This window comes from Barbatula barbatula (genome assembly GCF_947034865.1).
Source record: "Barbatula barbatula genome assembly, chromosome: 12".
NCBI lineage: Eukaryota > Metazoa > Chordata > Actinopteri > Cypriniformes > Nemacheilidae > Barbatula > Barbatula barbatula.
The window spans coordinates 4,940,552-4,961,796 of NC_136775.1; the positions used below are offsets into that span (position 1 = coordinate 4,940,552).

Genomic DNA, 21,245 nt, shown 5'->3' on the forward strand with positions numbered 1-21,245 from the left:
CCAAATAGGTGAACTATCAGGACAACCGGAAATGATACAGGTGTTACTGATGATTACCTCACAATACTCAGTGATGATGCAAAAGACGTCTCTCTCCAGAAAACTTGTGTAGAACTTCAGGATAGCAGGATGGTTCAGCTGAGCGAGAAGCTGAGCTTCTTGAGTGGCCTGGACTGTCTCGTTGGGTTTTAAATCTCCAACAGGAATCTCTTTCAGTACTTTCCTGCACAATAAAACACGTAAAAAAAGAGTTTTAGTCTTTCTAAGTAAAGCATTGATCTATCAACTCCAGCAAAATAGTACTAAATATTACTCTTTATATTAGAAAATATTAAAAACTATTTTGGGAAACCATTTGACCGATGATGTGTTGTGACCATTTGGATGAATGTTTTTTGTTCGTTTTTAATAAATCACTTAAACTTCTCCTTGAAATACTCAAAATAAAAATATATATATGTATAACTATAAAATATATATAAATATTTTTATAAATAAACATCTTCAGGGAAAAGAAATCCAATAAGCACAGTATTTAGGGCTTAAATTAAACTACATCTTAAATTCAATTTTAAAGGTCTTGCTTTGCTGGTTATAACACAAATTTATGGGATTTTCCATGTTTGGTTTAATAGAAAAATTCACAACACAGAAAGGACAGGCCCAGCGGAGACGAAGGACACATTCTACTGTATTTTTTGCTTTTTCTGTGGGCCCTCAGAAGCCTCAAAATCTACCTGCTCATCTCACTGCTTGCCCAAACGTAAATTTTCCACAACCTCTCCTCATTTCCTATTGCCCGGGCCCTGTCACCTCTCCTCATATACACTGTGTTTATTTAAGTGTCACGTACCTCAATTACCAGAGGCAGTGTGGGCCTAAAAATGTCATTCAGAGAAGGACAGATTGTTTTCTCTGACCTTTTCAAGCTGTGATGGGAAAGCCAGGGCCAAACTGTGAATTTAGTCCGTCATTAGCTTGCAAATTGCAAAGGGTCATTGTAATTTTTCCGCTATAAGTGTTAAAATGAATGCATCGATCAGAAGAGCGATGCTTGAACTTTATGATCTTCTGAAATGAGAAAAAAATTGAGGGCTAAGACATTCTCTTCCAAAAGTTTAAATTGCTTACAAGTTGCCGTTTTGTAGCTATGAAGACAAAATGGAGGTTATTAAGTATATTAACTTTTTCCACTTTTAACATCTTTGTTCTGATAAACCCAGAAAAAGATAATTGGAAGAATGCTTGTAACCAAAAAGGTCTTGGCCTTTGTAGGAAAAATTATAATTGTAGTCAAAAGTGCCCCAGAACGGTTTGCTTTCCTAGATACTTAAAAATATCTTCTTTTGAGTTTAAGAGAACGCAGAAATGAATAAAGAAATTCATCCTACTATGGCAGTCAATGATGGCAGAGAACTTATGTTCGAGCATTCTTCCAAATATCTTTCTCGGTGTTCATCAGAACAAACAAATGTATACAGATTGGAACAATTTGAGGTGAGTAAATTATGGTAGAATTTTCATTTTTTGGTGAATTGTTCCTTTAAGAGATCTCACTTGTGATTTTTCTGATAGCGTTTTTGAATGAAAGATCATTGTGGCCAGGCTAAGAAAATCCCTCTGAATAAAAGAAAGCATAAATTATCCCGTCATTATTAAATTCCAAAACTGATGGCTTTGAATAATGCAACATTTATCATTAGCAATTTCTCCAAACTAAGAATGCTCGATATAATAACAGAAGTGATTCTTTCGAGAATCAATTTTCCTCCTGGCGACAGTAAAATGCCATCACCATTTCTGCATATCAAACCTTATGCACTTTATGATTTAAGTTTAAGGGACAAATGCAGATTGCCTGGATCTTCTAATTTAATCCCTTCGGCTTAGAGCAGGCAGAAAAATGCAAATGAGCATTTAACACAATGAGCGGATTTAAAGCCATATTTATTTCCAACCCTTTAGGGAGTTAATCAAATATCACCAACCGGGATTTATACAACTCACTGGCCCTGCCTCCTGGTTTTGTTTAAAATTGGTTCTTGGGTCACTGAAGAGGGACTCTCATACATCTCTACTGTAATGATTTTCGAGTAGAACAGGAAACAACACAGCAAAGGGAACAGTGTGAGTGCACTTCAGTAGCCACAAAGCCGGCCTTGGATTGCTCTCATTCTTCAGGTGATCCTGAAGACGTGGATGTAATGGGTTTCGTCTAATGCTATAGCAAACCTTTTAACCTTTTTTTAAAATAGTGCAACAAAACATTTAGTACACAAATGTCTCCGAATGGCACCAACACCCCTAGGGAAATTATACATGGTTTCTTAATCAAACTATCAAGATGTCATGTGTCTCCAGAGGCAATGCACCAACTGCAGTTGTTGGAAATAGCAACCCCTTGGTAAACTTGATCAAGTTATAACATTCTTTTTCAATCTTTTTCAATAGAAACAATGCCATGAACGCTATACCACTTCCTTCTGCTGCTCACATAAGCAGGGCAAATAGTAATGTAGCTGTTTACACTGTAGACGTGTTGGATACACAGAGAACCATCACATGAGGCATGACAGGTAAGTCTGACTCTTAACGCAATCTTAGTTTTAAACTCGAATTTCCTCCGGGCCACTTCCTTTCCCCCTCATGTCTCATTAGAGATAACATACCTTTATAATGCATTATGTCACACAATGGGAATAATGAACATTTCAGCTGATGCTGTGGGAAGCATTTGACACACTACATTATGACTTCACATTAGCAGCTTCTACCTGAATAATGGATAAGGAGATCAAAACAACATGGTACATGCAGAGATAATCGTATCATCCATACAGGCAGATACACACCATGCTGTGTGCCATTTATTAGATAATGTGTTTATCCAATTTAATCAAGTAAACTGCCGAATGCCGCAAAACCATAAATATAAAGTCTATTCACTTTTTTGTGAATAGCTCAAAAGCATCAACCTGCAGTTTATATCGATGCGCAGCATCAGAAGCCAATTATTAAAGGCTTAAAACAAGACTTTTTCCTGTTGGATTGCATGGTGACTAAGTGTTTTAATTGTAAATTAAATTGCTGCACCTCACCTAATGCGGTTGCTGATGTCAATAATGTGATGTAATCTCCTCATGGGTCATGATCGAGAGGAAAGGCTGGTGGCTTTTTATTTGCATGGTTTTATTTTTGACTAATATTTTCATATTTTGTTACACTTAAAATACGCTGTTTCTAATAATATACATACATTTCTTACATTTTTATCAATTGAAGTCAATCAGAAAGGTTCTTCGGATGATAAAGGTTTCTTATGTAACCATTATGACAAAAAAATATGGCATCATGAACAGAAGCACCTTTATTTTTAAGATTTTATGACGCTCCCTTACTTCCTGAATCCCTTGAGTAGCAAAGTCTCTTAGTCTACATATAATGTCTCGGTCAAATATGGGTCATGTGGAATCCTTTCAGAGAAAAAACCCATTGCAGTTCATGCTCATGCCCTCAGACAATTGTGAAGACAAAATGTGCTGCTACACACAGTCCAACGCTACAAATGTTACAGTTAGCCTATCCTAGGGTTTACTTAAGCTATTTAAAGTGGCAAATATGTATATTTATCAAAAGTATTTTTAACACATCTTTTTACATTTCTGGAATTTCACCTGCAGAAGAGGCTTTAACGAAAATCAAAGCTCTCCAGAAATGTCATAGATAAAAAAACACCAATCACAAAAATTTACCTGTAGTGAATAATTGAACACAAATTCATGTCCCATTTCTTATTCTCAATCTCTGGAGGTGCAGGGGAAATTTAAGCTCTATTCTAAGAATATGGGAGAGTAAATAACCAATCAAAATCCTTCTACTTTCCATTTCAATTCTGAGATCAGAGAAACCGGGTATGAATATGCAGTAAATAATAAGCTCTGGAGACTGACTGCTGCTCATTTTCAGAGTCTACATCTTATGAAATTATATAATGAAAGCCTTGATCCAAATTAGACTGTAAACCTACAATTACGACGAGGCTTTACAGGATTTCACAAATCACTCCATCCACATTTACACCAGTTTTAGAAAATGCTGCAATGACAATGGATTTTACTGTGGTGAAGTTTTCCAGTTGTGTATAAAATAGAGGAAAACTACATGCAAAATACTTCGTATACTTATTGGAACTGCTAACCCTATAAAGCACTGTCACAATTACTATGTGTAGTGTAAGAAATAAATAGAAACAGAACTACCACGATACACAAACCGGGCCAAATACTGAACCAGCTTGAAGGTCTAGATTCGAATACAGATGTAATAACACAGAGCATGGAAGCCCCAAATCTGTCATGCTGCGGTGTAACAGGAAAGGCAAGAGTGTCTGAGAGAGACAGCAAAAAGTGGAGAGGGACCAGCGTGCGTAAGACACCTGAAGACAAATTGGTGGACCTGGACCCAAGTGGGGTGTTGCATAACTCAGAGCAGGACCCTGAAGAGAGAAGACAGAAGCACTGCTGCTAGCCATCTCCAGGGAGAATCGTCTGACTGCAAAATCCATAGAGGATGAGCTGAAAGTGGTCTTTTATGCCTGAAGAAAGAAACGCTTCCCTTTTTGTGAGATTAGTCTTAGCCTTACTAAGAGGCAAATATACAAAGATATTCAGAGTGTTGTAAATCTGCTGCTCTGGTGTTTTAAAGAGGCAACAGTGTGATGGGCCACTTCAGAGATTCCTTCCTTATGATGTTCATCAATGTGGACCACTGCTTCGGACGTGACGGATTAAGAGGTCAAGAGATTCAACACCATCAAGATACCACTGGTTCTAAACCACTTAAAATCATTATTTTCAATTGCAGCATACATATAAATATGAATTAAAAGAGTTGAGTTAGCAGCGCAAAGCTTGCAGGGTTACATGAATACACCTACTGATAAAATGTATACCTTTAATGCACTGCAAGCCAGTCTGGATAAAAGCAATCTATAAAACAAGCAAGCCAATTTTAAATCATTCATCCCAAAATATATATATATATTGTCACAATTTACTTTCCATAGTATTAGCTTTTAACTTTTATTTGTATCTATGTGCATTAAATTATATATATGAATTTACAAAACGCGTCGACATATGCATATTAAAATGCATTTCTGTCAATAGATCCTCCAAAAAAATGACACATTGCACCTTAAAGTGTTTAAAATTTGTATGATTTATTTCTATGAGAAATTTCCTCCCTAATGGGGATTTATTTTGTGTCATGAAATTAAAAAAACTGAATTTGGATTTTAGGGCAAACTATCCCTTAAAGGAAGTTAATCTCAAAATCCAAAATTGTGTTATTTTTTTACTCACCCAAATGATGTTTAACACGTTTTAAGACCTCCCGGCGTCTTTGGAACACAAATAAAGATATTTTAGGTGACATCCGAGAGCTTGCAGGCCTCCTCATAGACATCATGGTTATAGTTGTTGTCATGGTCCAGAGAAGTACTAAAGACATTATTAAATTGGTCCATCCGCTCATAGTGGTTTAAATAGAATTTTTTTAAAAGCGACGGCAATACTTTGTGCGAAAACCAAAAAAAATGACTTCAATTGATTTATATTGTCCTCTGTCTTGTCAGTCTATGGTGCACATTCACGAGAGCACTTCATGTCATGTGGGTGAATAACACAAATTTGGATTTTGTGATGAACTTTTCCTTTAACTGTGATATTTTAACTAGGACAAGGTGGATGAAAAAAACAAGTTTGTTTATAAAAGGCACCTCTGCCCATTAGTGTGGAGTGGGTTTCTTTAGAAACAAGTTGCCTGAAAACCTTGCAGCCCACTGTTGTAGTTTTGCCACATTTTGTGACAGTAATAATGTGTACACCAGAGGGGATAACAGCTTCCTCACATTAATTTTGTTAATAGAGATGTTGAATGGTAAAGGGCAGACTGCCTAAAATGGCTCCCTGTCTGGATTACCTTTATTCTCAGGTTGACTCAGACTGTCAAAATATGTGACTATTTAAAACAATTGATGGCATAGAAACATCTCTAAATAAATTAACACTGCATTAAAAATGGCGTGTGCATAAAAATATTAATTGAGTGAATTATTTATGTAACTACTTATACTGTAAGGTCCCATTTATAAAAATGTGTTACTGTACACGATGCCATAGAAGAGCCATTTCTTGGTTGAATGGTTCCAATGAGAACCTTTAACATCTGAAGAACCTTTCTGTTTCACAACATACATATGATATAAACATTCTGTCGATGTACTTCATCTTAACCCAAATGTATGCTTAAAGCATTACCCACTATTTCTTTAGAAAAACTCCACATGGTGTCCTAATATGCATGTGTTCCTTTTCCGCTACCGTATGTGCATTTTATGTGATAAATGCAAAAAAGCTAATAAAAACCAGAGCTAAGCAACATGCCAGGCAAAACTATCCATCTTAAAGGGTGTTATCCATTTTCACAGACTGATACATCAACAGCAGGTAAACAGGGCAGCATTATTCACAATCACGCAACGCTAAAAACGAAGATTCTCAACCTCACATCGTCACAGGACTATTTATAAATCAGCAAATACAGCACCCGGGCAAACGCTGAAGAAGCGGAATTTTAGAGGAACCCACAGGAAGCGAGTCCTACTTCTGGGGCAAACCCGGTATAAGAAGCCATTTGTCTGGAATAATAAAGCCCAGTGAGAAGCCAGCTCGAGGGAAGGAGAAGTACAGTACCCTCACCTTACAGCGCCCAGATATGACATTTGGATCTGACAAAGAAACAAAGGAGTTCATAGTACTGTAAAAACCACGCAGGCTCTCAACAACAAAACACACACACAGCAGGATTTTTAGGACAGGTGTGCAGGCGAGTGACAGAGATAATGGGTGTGGTGGTCTCCTGAAGGCGGGCATTCAGGTTTGGTGGCAGCACTCTGCGTGTGACGGGTCAGAAGATGGCAAACAGCTGCGATGGACTAACAAGCAAAAAGCTCAGAGCCAAAGTAACATTAACCCGTGGCATGACGCCACTCGCCTGCGGGCACCTCATATACACCACTCTTCCTAATTGGCTTTCATTTCCACCTCCATATCAGAAAGTGACGGACCAATCAGAATCAAGTATTCCAGCAGGGCGAGTGATAAACCCATAGACCAGACACAGATAAATATTTGTTATATTCTTGGTCAAGAGCAATATCTTTATAAAGCAAGACATGCTGGTGTAGAAAGTCTGTGTTAGAAATAGTGATTGCAAACCGAGCACCCAATGCCACCTGACCAACAATTTATTTTTTCCTGACATATTTGTTTCAAACACAAACCTGCTGTGTAAGACTTCAGTCAGCTGTAAAGCTATGAATCAACTTTACATATTCCACTACACATCCACATAATAAAAATAAGAACCCAGATACGTGTTATACATACAAGTAAAAGATCCCACAAACTGACATCCCTCAAACATTTTGCCTTGCAATAAAAGCATAATATTAATAATCTTACACCATTCATGATCATAAAGAATTTCAAATGAACTCATAGTAACATGAATCTTTAAGGAGATTGTAGACAGCGAAGCCTTGACAAGGATCAATGCTGCTCCCTGGTTGTTGAAAAGAGAAGTGAATTTTGTAAACATGAGAGGTATTTCCTTTATTTATTTTAGCAGATCATAAGATATTTTTTAATGTCTCAGCTCATACTAAAGTACATGCACAAAATGCACAGTTCCAGTTGTTTGTTTTTTAAATGAATTGCAGAAAGTACACCTAGGTTTATATCAACATAAATTCTAAATAAATATGAGGCAAATATTTAAGACTCACAATCGACGGTCAGCTACAGTGTACAGGTGTACAGCCCATGAATAAAGTAACACGTGGAAGGCTGTGGTCCTGCACATTAAACTGTGATTGTAATTTTACCCCGTGGTCAGTTTACCAGACCCCTTCAGTAGCAGAATGAAATGGTATAGGACTCACAGTTTATCGGTTTCTTTCGCCTTTGTGTCTTTAACAAGGTACACGGTGCCAAAGCTCCCCTTCCCAAGTCTTTGCTTGATGATGTATCTGTTCGCTATTAGTCTGCTGAGGTCAGGTCTGACAGGATTACAGTGTGCCGGACACTCACGAAATCTGGGCATTTTTCTGTCATGAATAAAGTGTAGCCAGCTGCAAAAAGACAAAGGTTGACAGTAAATATTAAAATGTTTAGAATTATTGGGCGGAATAATTGTTAACTGATTTTCCTGTGTTCAATAAACAACCAAGTCAAATAAGGAAACCTTACTTTATTTTGTTTGATATATTTTGTTTTGTTTTATCTTTATTTGTTAATTTAAAGATAAAAAGCCCCTTAGGGAGAAAAATCTACTTTTCTTTTTGTTATTGCAATTTAACACTGCAATTTAACACTGGGTGAGATTATCTCGCTTTTGCTTTGCAATGCGACCTATACAACATAAACCTTGATACAGTGAGTTCTGGAAGTAAAACGTCATACGACAGCACGAAGAAAGGATCATATTGTAACAAAGAGCAAGAAAATAAAATGGATATTTGACTGTTAAACAATAGACTAAGCATTAAATGTGACGCAGTGTTTCCTCACCTGTCCGGCGGAAGCTCCACCGTCCGACATGCACTCAACTTCCGCGTGCTCTGATGTTGTCATAGTAACATCGTCTTCCCTTTTGTATCCTCTTGGTGGCGCTAGGGAACCCAGTGTATAGAGAGACGTATGGCTTAATACGTTGTTTTAGCCTTACACAACTTGCATTTGTCGTAGAAACTAAATATTTTCAATTCTTTAAAAAAACCTAAATGTAGTATTAATTTTAAACTAAGGAGGGCGCCATGTTTTTGCACGCACATGCAGCCAAACTAAACACAGACACACTAAGGTGCTGTAGGAGAAATATATAATGCTAAAAAAGTACATAAAGAAAATAAAGACAATGTTTCATGTATTCTCATTACTTTTAATATTTTTCGTCAGAAACAATAGAAAAATACATAAATGACCCGAATCCTTTCGAATTTATTATATACACAATGTTTTTAGCCATAAAAAAAAGATTTTTCCAGGTTTTGACTTTTTGATGTTGATTTATCAATACATAAAATAATAAAACCGCAAGCAATTGTGATTATCGGTATATACACAGAATCATGACAGCATTTGCTGTGAACACAGCATTAGAGAACGGGTTTAGGTTGCAACCATTTGACGTCACAGATTTTGATGCAAAAAAATATATATAAATATGCAAATATTTTTTCAAAGTTTATAAATACTGTGACAGTTACACAGGTTTTTAATTGCATATTTCTACAAAAGTCAGAGCCATTGTTAATATATTAAGCCATACATCTCTCTATACCCAAGGTTCCTTTTAATGTCTCAAACGAACCTCAAAATTGAGTACATGTTTACTGTGACAAGCAGGTTTCATTAGGGTGATGTAAATACATTGATTCTTTAAGGGAAAGAAATATAATAATAATAATTTAAATAGCCTAAAACTTCTGTAACACTTGTGTAGCACACAAAAATAAAATATATAAACTCTTAGCTGCAACATATAGTTTCATAATAATCAAGACGTGTGTGTGTATAAATGTAATATTTTGTATGAATTGTAAATTTTTCCCATTTTTTGCTTTAGTCCCTATCATTGAAGACACTACATTTAAAAAGTAGTTTTAATAATGGACAATAAATCTTCAGTAGCACACTTAAAGCATATTTCATAATATTTCACATTATATACAGATTAGTAGTCAAGTTCTATACTTTTATGGTCATCATAGTATACATTTATAAATGCTTTGCCATTCGTTTAGATTGTTTTAGTAAACATATCTACATAAACCTCAAAATCTCTTGGGAGATTTATAGTAATTTAGATTTGTTCATATTTCTCCCGTATAGCTTCAGGAACCCTCACTTCACTATAGATGGTTGAATCTTCATTTTGTTTCTCAGTGTTGGCCCACCTAAAAGTAATGCATCACAATGAGTCACTCGTAAAGTTTTAAAATCACTGAGCTCTTAAAGCTAATTCACACTGTTGCCAACAAACTATTTTCTTTCTTTTATTTGCAGTTTGTCAGATCAGTGTGAATTAGACTTTGGAGATCAATTTGCTTTACAAACGGTCAACAAAGATTTCAAATGACTACTTATCAGATTTAAAATGAATGGATGAAGCAATATTTGCGTGTTTTGAAATCTTACACTTCTTTGGTTTTGATGTTGAGAGAAACGTATTGCACTTCCTCCTCATGCAGCAAATCCTTTGTTCTTTGATTAGTTTGAACTGTTTGTGTGACTGTGTTAATCTAACGGCACACAGAAACAAATCTAATAAATCTAATATGTAGTACATAATTTAAAATAAAACATTGAATGACACTGTCAAAAAACTGACTTAATGTTTAATTGCATGTGCAAAATTTAGTAGAAGGCTCAAACCTGAGCAGTTTTTCCTTCCTTCTGCGGCATCTCTTGAATTTTTTCTCTCCTTCTAATAAGAAGCAATAATAGGAATAACTATACAAAGTTCACCACTTCACATAAATAGCCATATCAACTCATTTCAAGAGCTCTTATGCTCACTGCACTGTAAACCCAGATTTTGATTAAACTCAAACAGCTTGAGTTCATATTACTTAAATGTGTCTAATTTGTTGACATTACTAGTTAATTCTGATTAAGCTTAACTTTTTCATGTCCTTTCTTATTGTAAGTGTGTTTTTAAGTTAAGTTAAGTTAAGTTTTTGAGTTTGTACTACTGTTTCTTTACATTAATTAAGAATTCTGAGTAAACTGTACTTTTTAATGGCCTATCTTATTGTAATTATGTGTTTGAGCTCAAACAACTCAATATCATCAAGTTTTGCCTTTTACAAATAGCAACGCATTGACGTCACAACCGCCAAAATTTGAGACGGAATACACCTGTATCTAAATTGCCGTTACAGCAAGCACGTTGTTCATTCACCGAAGCTAGAAGCCTTCGGTGAATAAACCGAGTTCAGCCACAAAACGGTAAGTGGGAACCTGGCACTGGCATGCCGTTGCAGTCCCGACTGCTTGCTGATGTAACTTAGCTAGCAGTATATCACGAAAGTGAGTTCACCCCTCACATTTGTACAAATATTTTATTATATATTTTCATGGGGACAACACTATAGAAATTATACTTTGATATAACTCAAAGTATCTATCAGATATATATATATATGTATATCAAAGTTTCATTTCAATAGTACTGTAGTTATTTAAAAAAAACTGAAAAATGAACTTCGCTAGTTATTAGCAGGGTAGCTATCCAGCTAACTCTGCCCCACACTCTCCTAGCTAACGAATATCTTCACTGGTAACGTTAGCTAGCGCCCGTAACGGAAATTGTATTTCGCTTCCAGACAGCTAGTGCAAGTTGAGCTGAGCCAGACACCTGAAGCAGCGATCGTTAGCTCCGCACGGAACATCTAACGTCCCGGTAAGTTGGCGCTAATACCCGCTGCCTTGTTAGCGGATTCTATTGTGTGACTACGACTGACTGAAATAAATTTAGCTTTGCTCCGACGTGTCCGGCGACCGTCTTATTTGGGTACACTTCGAGTCCGCCCGGTGTCCGGGTAACGTACTCGTTCACACAATAGACTGCTGGCCAGGCAATCTCTACATGCTTTTAAATTGATACCGAGCTAATATGTCCGCTCTGAACCATTTTACTCTGTTGCTTCCAGACAGCTAAAGTTGAGACGGTGCAGCAGCTAGCCAGAGAACTGCAAACATCCTTGTAAGTTGTTGCACACTAGCTAACATAGTTAGCTTTAATTTCTTGATTTTTTTATTTATTTATTCGTTGTTAGTTAACTACTGTCATGCCTCTTTAAGTTTTTGTTATTTAGCTAATGTTAGCTTATTTAGTTAATGTTATTCTCACACACTTTTTTGTTTTTCCATGTACAGATTTGTTATTTGTATATGTTAAATGTAAGATGCCAGTGTTCAAGCAGGGCTGAGTTTTTTCTTGCCAGTCTGTCAACCAAATTTGAAGAGTAAATGTTGAGTTTTGAAGTATAACTTTTAAGATGCCAGTCTTCAGCAGGGCTGAGTTTTATCCTGCCAGTTTGTCAACCTAATTTAGAGAGGTGTAATTCAATATGATTGGAGGTAAAGAGGAAGATATTTTTTTCTTTTCATGCCATCAGTGAGGAAATAGAATTAGGTCATGGCTTTGTTTCTTTTGTTGCTAATAAAAAAGACATGTTCAATAAAAAAATTGGATCAGTTTAATGTGTCAGTTGTATCTATGTATTTTACATGGTTTTATTGATTGAAAGACATATTTTGAGTTAGAAATAAGTTGGGGCAGTTAGAATATACAATTTAGTTGAATTGGTAATGGAGTAATGCTTACTTAACAAGCCGAGTTAAATAAATGGGTGGGGAATGATTGTTTAAACTAAGTATCTTCAGTCACTGTAACTCGGTTATTAGTACATTCAACTTAAATATTCTATTCCATTCCATTATGGGCTCAAGTACATTGAACGTAGTCCAGTTCACTTATTCAACTAATGCTTCATTACTTAAAAATTTTAAGGCAACGAGTTACCTGGATTTTTTTAAGTAAATTCTACTTATCCGGGTTTACAGTGTGTGAGTGTAACATGCAGACTTACTCTCAAAATGGAAATACAAGAACCCACCTTGATATGAGTGTCACAGCCACAACAATGAGAATAATTGAGACTAAACAGCACACTCCAATAACCCAAAAATAAGTAGTGGACCCAGACTTGTCTGAAGTGACAGAATCTGAAGACAAGAATACCATTTGTTCTGAGTTATCACACATTTCAAAAAATTTATGTGAAAGTGTTCAAAATACTGTGTTTACCTGTTCCTTCAACATGGAGACTGATTTGTTCGGATTTACTTGATTTAAAGTTTTTTAAAGCACAGGAGTAGTTTCCAGAGTCTTTAGAAGTTACACTGCTGAAGGTGAGGATGGGGCCTGAATATTTTGTCGGCTTATCATCCTTAAACCATTGAAGCTCTGTTGAATAGCCAGGACAGGAGACTGTGCATGTCAAATTCAAAGAGTCTCCCACTCTTATGCTTCCATTGTTTCTCAACCTGCTCATGGATACATTCAAATCTACCAGAGAAAAAGAGAAAGACAAGAGCATATACGTACATATAGGTATTTTCTTTATTTCAAAAATAAATTGTTTTAATATAAATAACTTTTTGATTTTACCTGTGTCTGTAACATTTGTTCCAGGATTGCTTGTAAAAAGTCCCACTGAAGTATTGGTTATAAATCTGAATAGATACACTCCAGAACTTGATGAATTAATATTACTGATCAACAAAGAACAGTTTGAAATTTTATCACCAGTGTAATGAAAGTTGATTTGATTTGTTTTGTTTAAACTATTATAAACATAAGGCCCATTTCTGTCACAATACATATGTTGTCTCGTGGAGCACCATAGCATTTGTGTGACTTGCAGCTGCTGGTTCGTTGGATATGTAAAATTACAGTGAATAGAGACATTGGATCCTCGCACTCCACAGATTGAATAAGGAATTTGCACATCCCATTCAGGGACAGCACTGAAGACATCTGGAGATTATAATACATTCACTATTACTTTACTTTTAAGTCACAACTGCATTATATAATACACTCATAAAACCACTCATATCTCATAAAATATCAAATTTTATTGAATATAATTTGCATTATATCACAAAAATTTATTCATTGCCTTTCTTACGACATTATTTGTAAAAGGAAAATTTCTTACCAACCATGAGAAGCAGAATCAATTGAAGCATTTTAAGCCACCCTCTTTCCAGTTTATAGCCTCGATTTTTTTTAAGGATCTGTTTATAGTGTCTGTTGATGTGACTGACCAGGTACGTGGAAATGAGAGAACTCGAAATGCTTCCACAAAATATTAGAAGCAGAAGTCTCTAAGGTCATTTCCTTTTTTATGAAATCCACTAATTACCTTCTGAAAGAAAAAAGAAAAATTCACGGTCCTCTTTTCAGGCATTTAAACCAGCCAGCTATCAGTTCCCTGCTCAGATATTTGACAAATAAAACCACACAATTCTTGGTGGTCCTCATCCTCTCTACGAAAGGGTCAGTAGGATTACCACAGATAGACATCCCAATGAAAAAAGAAAAATTTGAAAACTGTTGATATGACTTGTCTAAATCTTCCCCTCTAATGAAATCATAATATATTAATATAAGAAAATTAAGATGTGATTATTGTAGCAGTAGCACACAGTTTTGCTCAGCAATCGCTGAGGATAAGATTTTCCAGTACTGAGCTGTTACCAAGATCAATGCTGCCCCCTGGTGGCTGGACTGTTGCCTGTCTCTAACAGTGTTTATATTGCCAAAATTTAATCTCCCAATTCTTTGCTTGATTATGTATCTGTCAGCTATTAAACTGCTGTCATCAATTAAATGTAGCCAATTGTAAAAAGATAAAGATTGATAATTATTAAATGTGATTTGGGACAATGTCCTCATTTGTTTTATTGATCTCCATTTTGAGTTATCACACAAAGCGTATAAGCAACAAAAGCAAAAATCATTAAGTTCGCAAAAACAAGTCTAGTAATTGACATCCTCTTTTAAATTAATGCAATGCATTTGACAATAGGAATACATCTCTTTGAATAAAGGAACATCATTTGCACTTTTTCTGTGCAGTGCTGACGACATACATGAATTACATTTTTAGTGTAAAAATATATAAATACATGTGTTAGTTTCCTCATTAACAAACAAATGTCTATATTGATGCTTTATCAAATACATCAGAACAGGTGAAATATGTATAACATATGCCTGTAAATTTAAACCTCAAATGGATTAACAATAGTTGTTCCCTTTCTGTCGGTCTTTCGACGTTGTGTCGACAGAATGGGGTTTGACTTGAGAACCTATCATCTCTGACTGACTTGAACAGGCCAATGAAAATTGGCGAATTAAATTTGCATGCCGCCCGCCCCGGATATCCGGGTGTAAAAGGGAGCCTGCATTCATTCACCTTTTGTTCTTCGGAGCCTTCGCATCCTGATGCTGACGACTTTGCGGTTCTTCTACAACTGTTGCTGGTCTTACGACGTGGTGCAGCGGACTGTCCCTTCTCCTGTGACTTCCCCTGGGCGTCTCGGCAACTTCCAAAGCTTCTCTCTTTTAGCAAATTTCTTCAGCGTGGCATGTCCCGCTGTGCTCGTGGGTGCAACGCACTCATCGAGGAGGGGGACAGACACGATGTCTGCCTCAAATGTCTGGGACTCTGGCACGCTGAGGCAGCGTTTGTGGATTCGTCATGCCCGCACTGCGGGCGAATGATGATACAGACGTTGCGGACACGGGTGGCTGTGTTCTTTCAGGAATCAGCCACCACCTCGGATGCTTCCCGTCATCAGCCCTGCCGTCCGCCTCGGCGAGCAACGAGGGCCCCCGTCAGCCCCGCCTCGCTCGTCTGACCGTCCCGGAAAAGGCGGTATGCCGCCTTGCTCCTCAGTCAAGCACTCGGACACGGGGCGTGACGACAATGAGATGTCGCTTGCAGCATCGGAGGGCGACCTCTTGGCATCCGACCCCGACGATTCCTTGGAGCTCCTTCCTCCGGGGGGTCGAGCTCAGGAGGAAGCGGACGTCGAGATGTCAACCATGCTTTCCCGGGCCGCCGCGAGTATTGGGCACTGCCTCTTTTCCCCAGCGCTCGCGGCTGGACACGTGGTTTCTCGGGGCCGGCCGCAACTCTAAGCCGCTGTCGGCCCCGGGGCCATTTTTCCCGGAAGTGCATGATTAGCTCAGTCGGACCTGGAACGCTCCCTGTTCGGCGCGTGCACGTCAGACTAGCTCGGTCGCACTGACATCCCTCGATGACGGGGCAGCTAAGGGCTCTGTCGATATTGTGCACAGCTGGCCGGGGGATAAGCGGAATTACGCCCTCCCCCCAGTGAGCCTCATTGCACACGTCTTGTGCAAGGTCAGGGAAGAGGAGCATCAAGTGCTACTAGTTGCGCCTTACTGGCCCAACCGGACTTGGTTCTCGGAGCTGATGCTTCTGACGACAACTCCCCCCTGGCCGATTCCCCTGACGAAGGACCTTCTTTCGCAGGGGAAGGGCGCGTTATGGCATCCGAGACCAGACCTCTGGAACCTCCATGTCTGGCTCCTGGACGGGACGAGGATATCCTGAGTGGTCTACCCCCGGCGGTGACCATTGTTGTGTCCAGTACGCGCGCTGCACATCTACTTGGTTCGCACGCAGAGCTTCAGGAGCTCTGAGCAGCTCTTTGTCTGTTTTGGAGGTCAGCACAAGGGGAGGGTTGTCTCCAAACAGAGGTTGGCGCAATGGATCGTGGACGCCGTCACTACGGCTTACCGATCACAAGATCTCCCGTGCCCGCTGGCAGTGAGGGCGCACTCCACCAGGGGTGTGGCCTCCTCGTGGGCACTGGCTCAGGGCGCCTCTCTGGCAGACGTATGTAGAGCTGCTGGTTGGGCTACGCCCAGTACCTTCGCGAGGTTCTACAGCCTTCGGGTGGAACCGGTATCAGCCCGAGTCTTACCGGACACCACCAGGTAAGACCGGCAGCCGGTGGGCGTACGCCTGCGATAGCGCCCCTCCCCAGGTGGGACATGGCGCTATCTAGCCTCTCCTCTTCCCCCCGTTTGGGCGAAGAGTAGGCATTCCATCCATCACTAAGCACTCCTCGGTGGCAGGCCGGGCGGAGCAGCCCTGCCTCCCTTGGCCAGTTTTTGAGCTCTAGCAGTGGCTCTAACAAGGCCTAGTGCTCCACACGTAGTAACCCCTCCACAGGGCGGTTCCGTCTGATGTCCTCTCATGAATGGCTCTCACACGATGGCCCATGACCTCTCCCAGGTGTACTTTCACCTGCTCGCGACACCCTCTCGTGTCCGCATGTCTCCCACGTGCTCCCATCTTTTTAAGGGGCTCCCATCTTTTTAAGAAAGCTCTGGACTCCTTCCCTTCCACTGGGAGGTTACAATTCACGCTAGCGCTCACGTCTGACACACCCAGGCCAGTCAGCGTCGCTACGCGGGAGATTGTGACGCGGCACAGCGCTGTGGCGTTTTCCGAGGAACCCCATTCTGTCGACACAACGTCGAAAGACCGACAGAAAGGGAACGTCTCGGTTACGTTTGTAACCTCCGTTCCCTGATGGAGGGAACGAGACGTTGTGTCCTTCATGCCACAACGCTGGCCGCCCGCTGCAGCAGTTGGGGCACGATCCTCAGGCTCCTCAGCCCAAAAGGTGAATGAATGCAGCACGCCGGCTCCCTTTTATACCCGGATATCCGGGGCGGGGACCGGCATGCAAATTTAATTCGCAAATTTTCATTGGCCTGTTCAAGTCAGTCAGAGATGATAGGTTCTCAAGTCAAACCCCATGCTGTCGACACAACGTCTCGTTCCCTCCATCAGGGAACGGAGGTTACATACGTAACCGAGACAATTTAAAACCTTAAAATCTACTTCACCTTATGTCACGGTCTATATATCAAATACATTGAGTCATCCATTTTTTGGAATTTCTATTTATTAAAGATGTTTAGTCACTTATCCAAATTGCTTGAGGAACATTGCTTGTTTTCATTAAAAGATGTGTCATTCAAATAGTTTGAGAGAGATATAAGATAGGCTACTATTTTAATTGTATCTTAGGTTTTTTCACATGTCTCCTTTCACCCCAGGAACCCTCACCGCACTATAGATGGTTGAATCTTGATTTTGTTCCTTGGTGTTGGTCGGCCTAAAAGTCATATATTGCAGTGAAACACTTAAATGTGAAAATCACAGAAAATCACAGAGCTCTTACAAAAGAATAAACTCATTTCATAGTCATCAATGAGGAAACACTGTCATAAATAATTAAACATATAATGTCAAATGTCTATAACTACTTAGGTTAAAAATGTACATAAAAAGCAATATTTTACTGTCTTGATGTTTGTCTTGATTGTTCACAGTACTTTGGTTTTAAGGCAAAACTGAAGCATCATGTAGAAATCAATCACAATATATAAAAAAGTATTAAAACTTTGTGTGGTTTCACCATCCCCACCCCCACCCCAGCTTATGGTCTCCGCATTTCCTGTGAATAAGATTAACATGAGGCATTATTATAAACAGCTAATTTTTAGACAATGCAAAAAATATCGTTTTTGAGTACGATTGCTTTTGTTTGTTTTGTGAGTTTATTGTCCTGGTATTTAGCAAAAGTCGTTTTTTATCATTAGTTAACGTGTCTTATATGCTTCGTGTCGCAAGCTTTAAATACCACAACCACTGGCCACAAACTAGACACAAAATTCACAACTTCACTTTACAACTTTAAATTGCATTTCATTTTCAGCATTACACATTGGTGTTTGCAACAATCAAAAATGTTTAATTTAAGAAAACCTCACGTAGATATGACTATCTAACATTGCTGAAACATTGAACATTATTGAGAGCAAACACACTCCAGTAAAACTTGTTGTAGACCAATGAAGCCTGGGAAATCAAAAGGTGAGGACAAGAATAACATATGCCAAAGGTATCAGACATTTCCAAAAATTTGTGTTGAGAAAGTGTTCATGACACGTTTACCTGTTCCTTCAAAATGAAGACTGATCTGTTCGGATTCACTTGATTTCAAGTTTTTTAAAGCACAAGAGTAGAGAGTCTTTAGAAGTTACACTGCTGAAGGTGAGGATGGGCCTGAATTTTCCTTTTTGCTCATCATCCTTAAACCATTGAAGCTCTGTTGAATAACCAGGACAGGAGACTGTGCATGTCAAATTCAAAGAGTCTCCCACTCTTATGCTTAAATCTACCAAAGAAAAAGAGAAAGACAAGAGCAAATACATAAAGGTTTCATCCCTGTTGAATTGGTTATAAATGTAAATAAATACCCTCCAGAACTTGATGAATTAATATTACTGATCACCAAGAAAACAGCTTGAAATTGTGTCACCAGTGTAATGAAAGTTGTTTGATGGATTTTTGATTAAACTATTATAAACATATGGACCCATTCGGTCACATTTGAGATTCTGTTGATGAGCACCATGACACCTGTGTTACTTTAAACTGCTGATCCTTTGAATATGCAAATGCAAAGTGAATAGTGACATCGGATGCTCGTACTCCACTAGTACTGAGAACACCTGAAGATCAGCATGTTCAGTTGTATTGTACCATTTAAAACGGATTACCCGCACCGATAGAAAATACAGGAAACCAATAAAAATCACACTTAAGTTTGCATCATACAGACCCAAATATGTCATGATCGCAGATCAGGGTGGTGAGACATGGACAGAGGACCCAGACAGCGGGTAAGGGGTTAACAGGACTTATAATAACATAACAAAACAAAAAGCCCAGGAAGGGGTAAGCCAAGCCAGATCCTCCAAGATATTACACTATGGACCTTTAAAACATTAAAAGAGGCCTCTGTAGTTTCCTTTTCCGATGACATCCAGTCAGTTTGTTGCGGAAAGCTTCATGTTGCTATGGTCTCATCTAAAAAATATATTATCATAAATGGTACACGATAACACTCTGTATTATGCTTTCACTTATGGACAAAATGTATACAGCTCATGTCAGTGTAAAACTGACGTTCCTAATTCTGTGCCTGAGTAATATTTGGCATTGGTTAGTAACATTACTTCATCTTTTCTAAGGGTACAATATACAGAAAACCAAATCATGTGGCCACGACATGGATTTATTTATAAAATGAATCATGCACCCTTAAAGAAATGTACGTTTGCTGTGGCACATGCTGCCAATTTAAGGGTTACTGTTACCATACAAAAGAACATACGTATAAGCGCTATATGTTTGTAACAACACCTCATAAACATTGCAAACTGACACAAATAGACATTAATAAATGTTTGTTCCAACTGGACATATATATTTTATGTCGAGTGACATACAGCAGTTAGTTGTTATTTACTGTAAATTATATTTTGGTCCATATTGGTATGAATGCATCATACAGTTCATCATATACTTATTGAAATATTTAAGATGAGCTTTGTGACATGGCACATTGTCCTGATAAAAGTTATTAGAATGGCTACTGTGGTTGTAAAGACAAAGAGATGGACAACAATTCTCAGCGTGTGATTTAGAAGATGCTATTTCATAAATGATTGGATCAATGTGTTCATGTTATTTGCACTTGATTATGACTTTCTTATCTGAATGTCACCCTGGAAATTGAGACTTATCAGACTAGCCATTATCTTTATTTTATTACATTTTCTGTTCATAGCTGAAAGGAGTGCAGAGTTTTCTGCTGCTGCAATGTATGTAGCGTGTTCAATTATGCTTTAGCAAAATGTATAAATAACTTATAAATTGAGAACATTGGATGTACCAAGTGATTATTTGAGTTTCTGCATCTTTATCAGCTCGAACTGACCACTGGTCTCTAACCACTGCATTTTTGCTGAGAAAATTGCCTCTCAGTGTATCTTTTTTAACATACTCTGTTAAACATAGAGATGGTAATCGTGATAGTAACGTTAAATCAGCAGTTTCTCAAGCCAGTTGTCTGGCACCTTCATGTTTTAATGCCATTTTCACATATTTTCAAGTTTGGCATCAGTAGATTTTCATTGCAAACATGTGTGAGTTTCCTCTGCAGAACAGAAAAAATATTTTGAAGATTATTGGTGACTAAACATGGCCCCTGTTGACTTCTATTGTATGGATACTAAACCACTGAGACATTTTGTGAAATATGGTGTGTGCGTGCATGTTCAAATAAATGATGACAGAATTTTATTTTTAGGTTAACTCTCCTTATAACAGAAAATATAAAAATATGATAGTTCTGTAATAAATATCGTATTTTTATATTGTTTTACGGTATATTGATACACCCCTAACATTTACATTTTCAGTATTAAATAACAGATACCTTTGACAACAGTGTCATAACTTCTGATAAAACTAACACCCCACCATTATAACCATGTGAAAGGCTATACATTTATGTGTTATGAAAGTGAAATTGTGTTTTTTAAAGCATTGGTCTTCTGTAGATAATTTTTTAAGTTCTGTTGATGACTTTTAAAATGACTGGATGGTAGAAAAGCATTCCCATTGACAGCCCATAGAAAGATTC

The 21,245-nt window shown here is 38.2% G+C and overlaps 1 protein-coding gene across 1 annotated transcript in view; it reads right to left on the reverse strand.

Moving 5' to 3' along the window:
• The window catches only part of nek11 (NIMA-related kinase 11), a 54,916-nt gene extending 46,232 nt beyond the window's left edge, over positions 1-8,684 (reverse strand). The window contains exons 1-3 of the mRNA XM_079469046.1: positions 8,634-8,684; positions 8,006-8,194; positions 58-223 (exon numbers count right to left, since the gene is read on the reverse strand). Of these exons, the coding sequence (XP_079325172.1) occupies positions 58-223; positions 8,006-8,166 (327 nt within the window). The 5' untranslated portion in view covers positions 8,167-8,194; positions 8,634-8,684. The remainder of the gene's footprint in view (positions 1-57; positions 224-8,005; positions 8,195-8,633) is intronic.
• Positions 8,685-21,245: the final 12,561 nt, after the last annotated feature.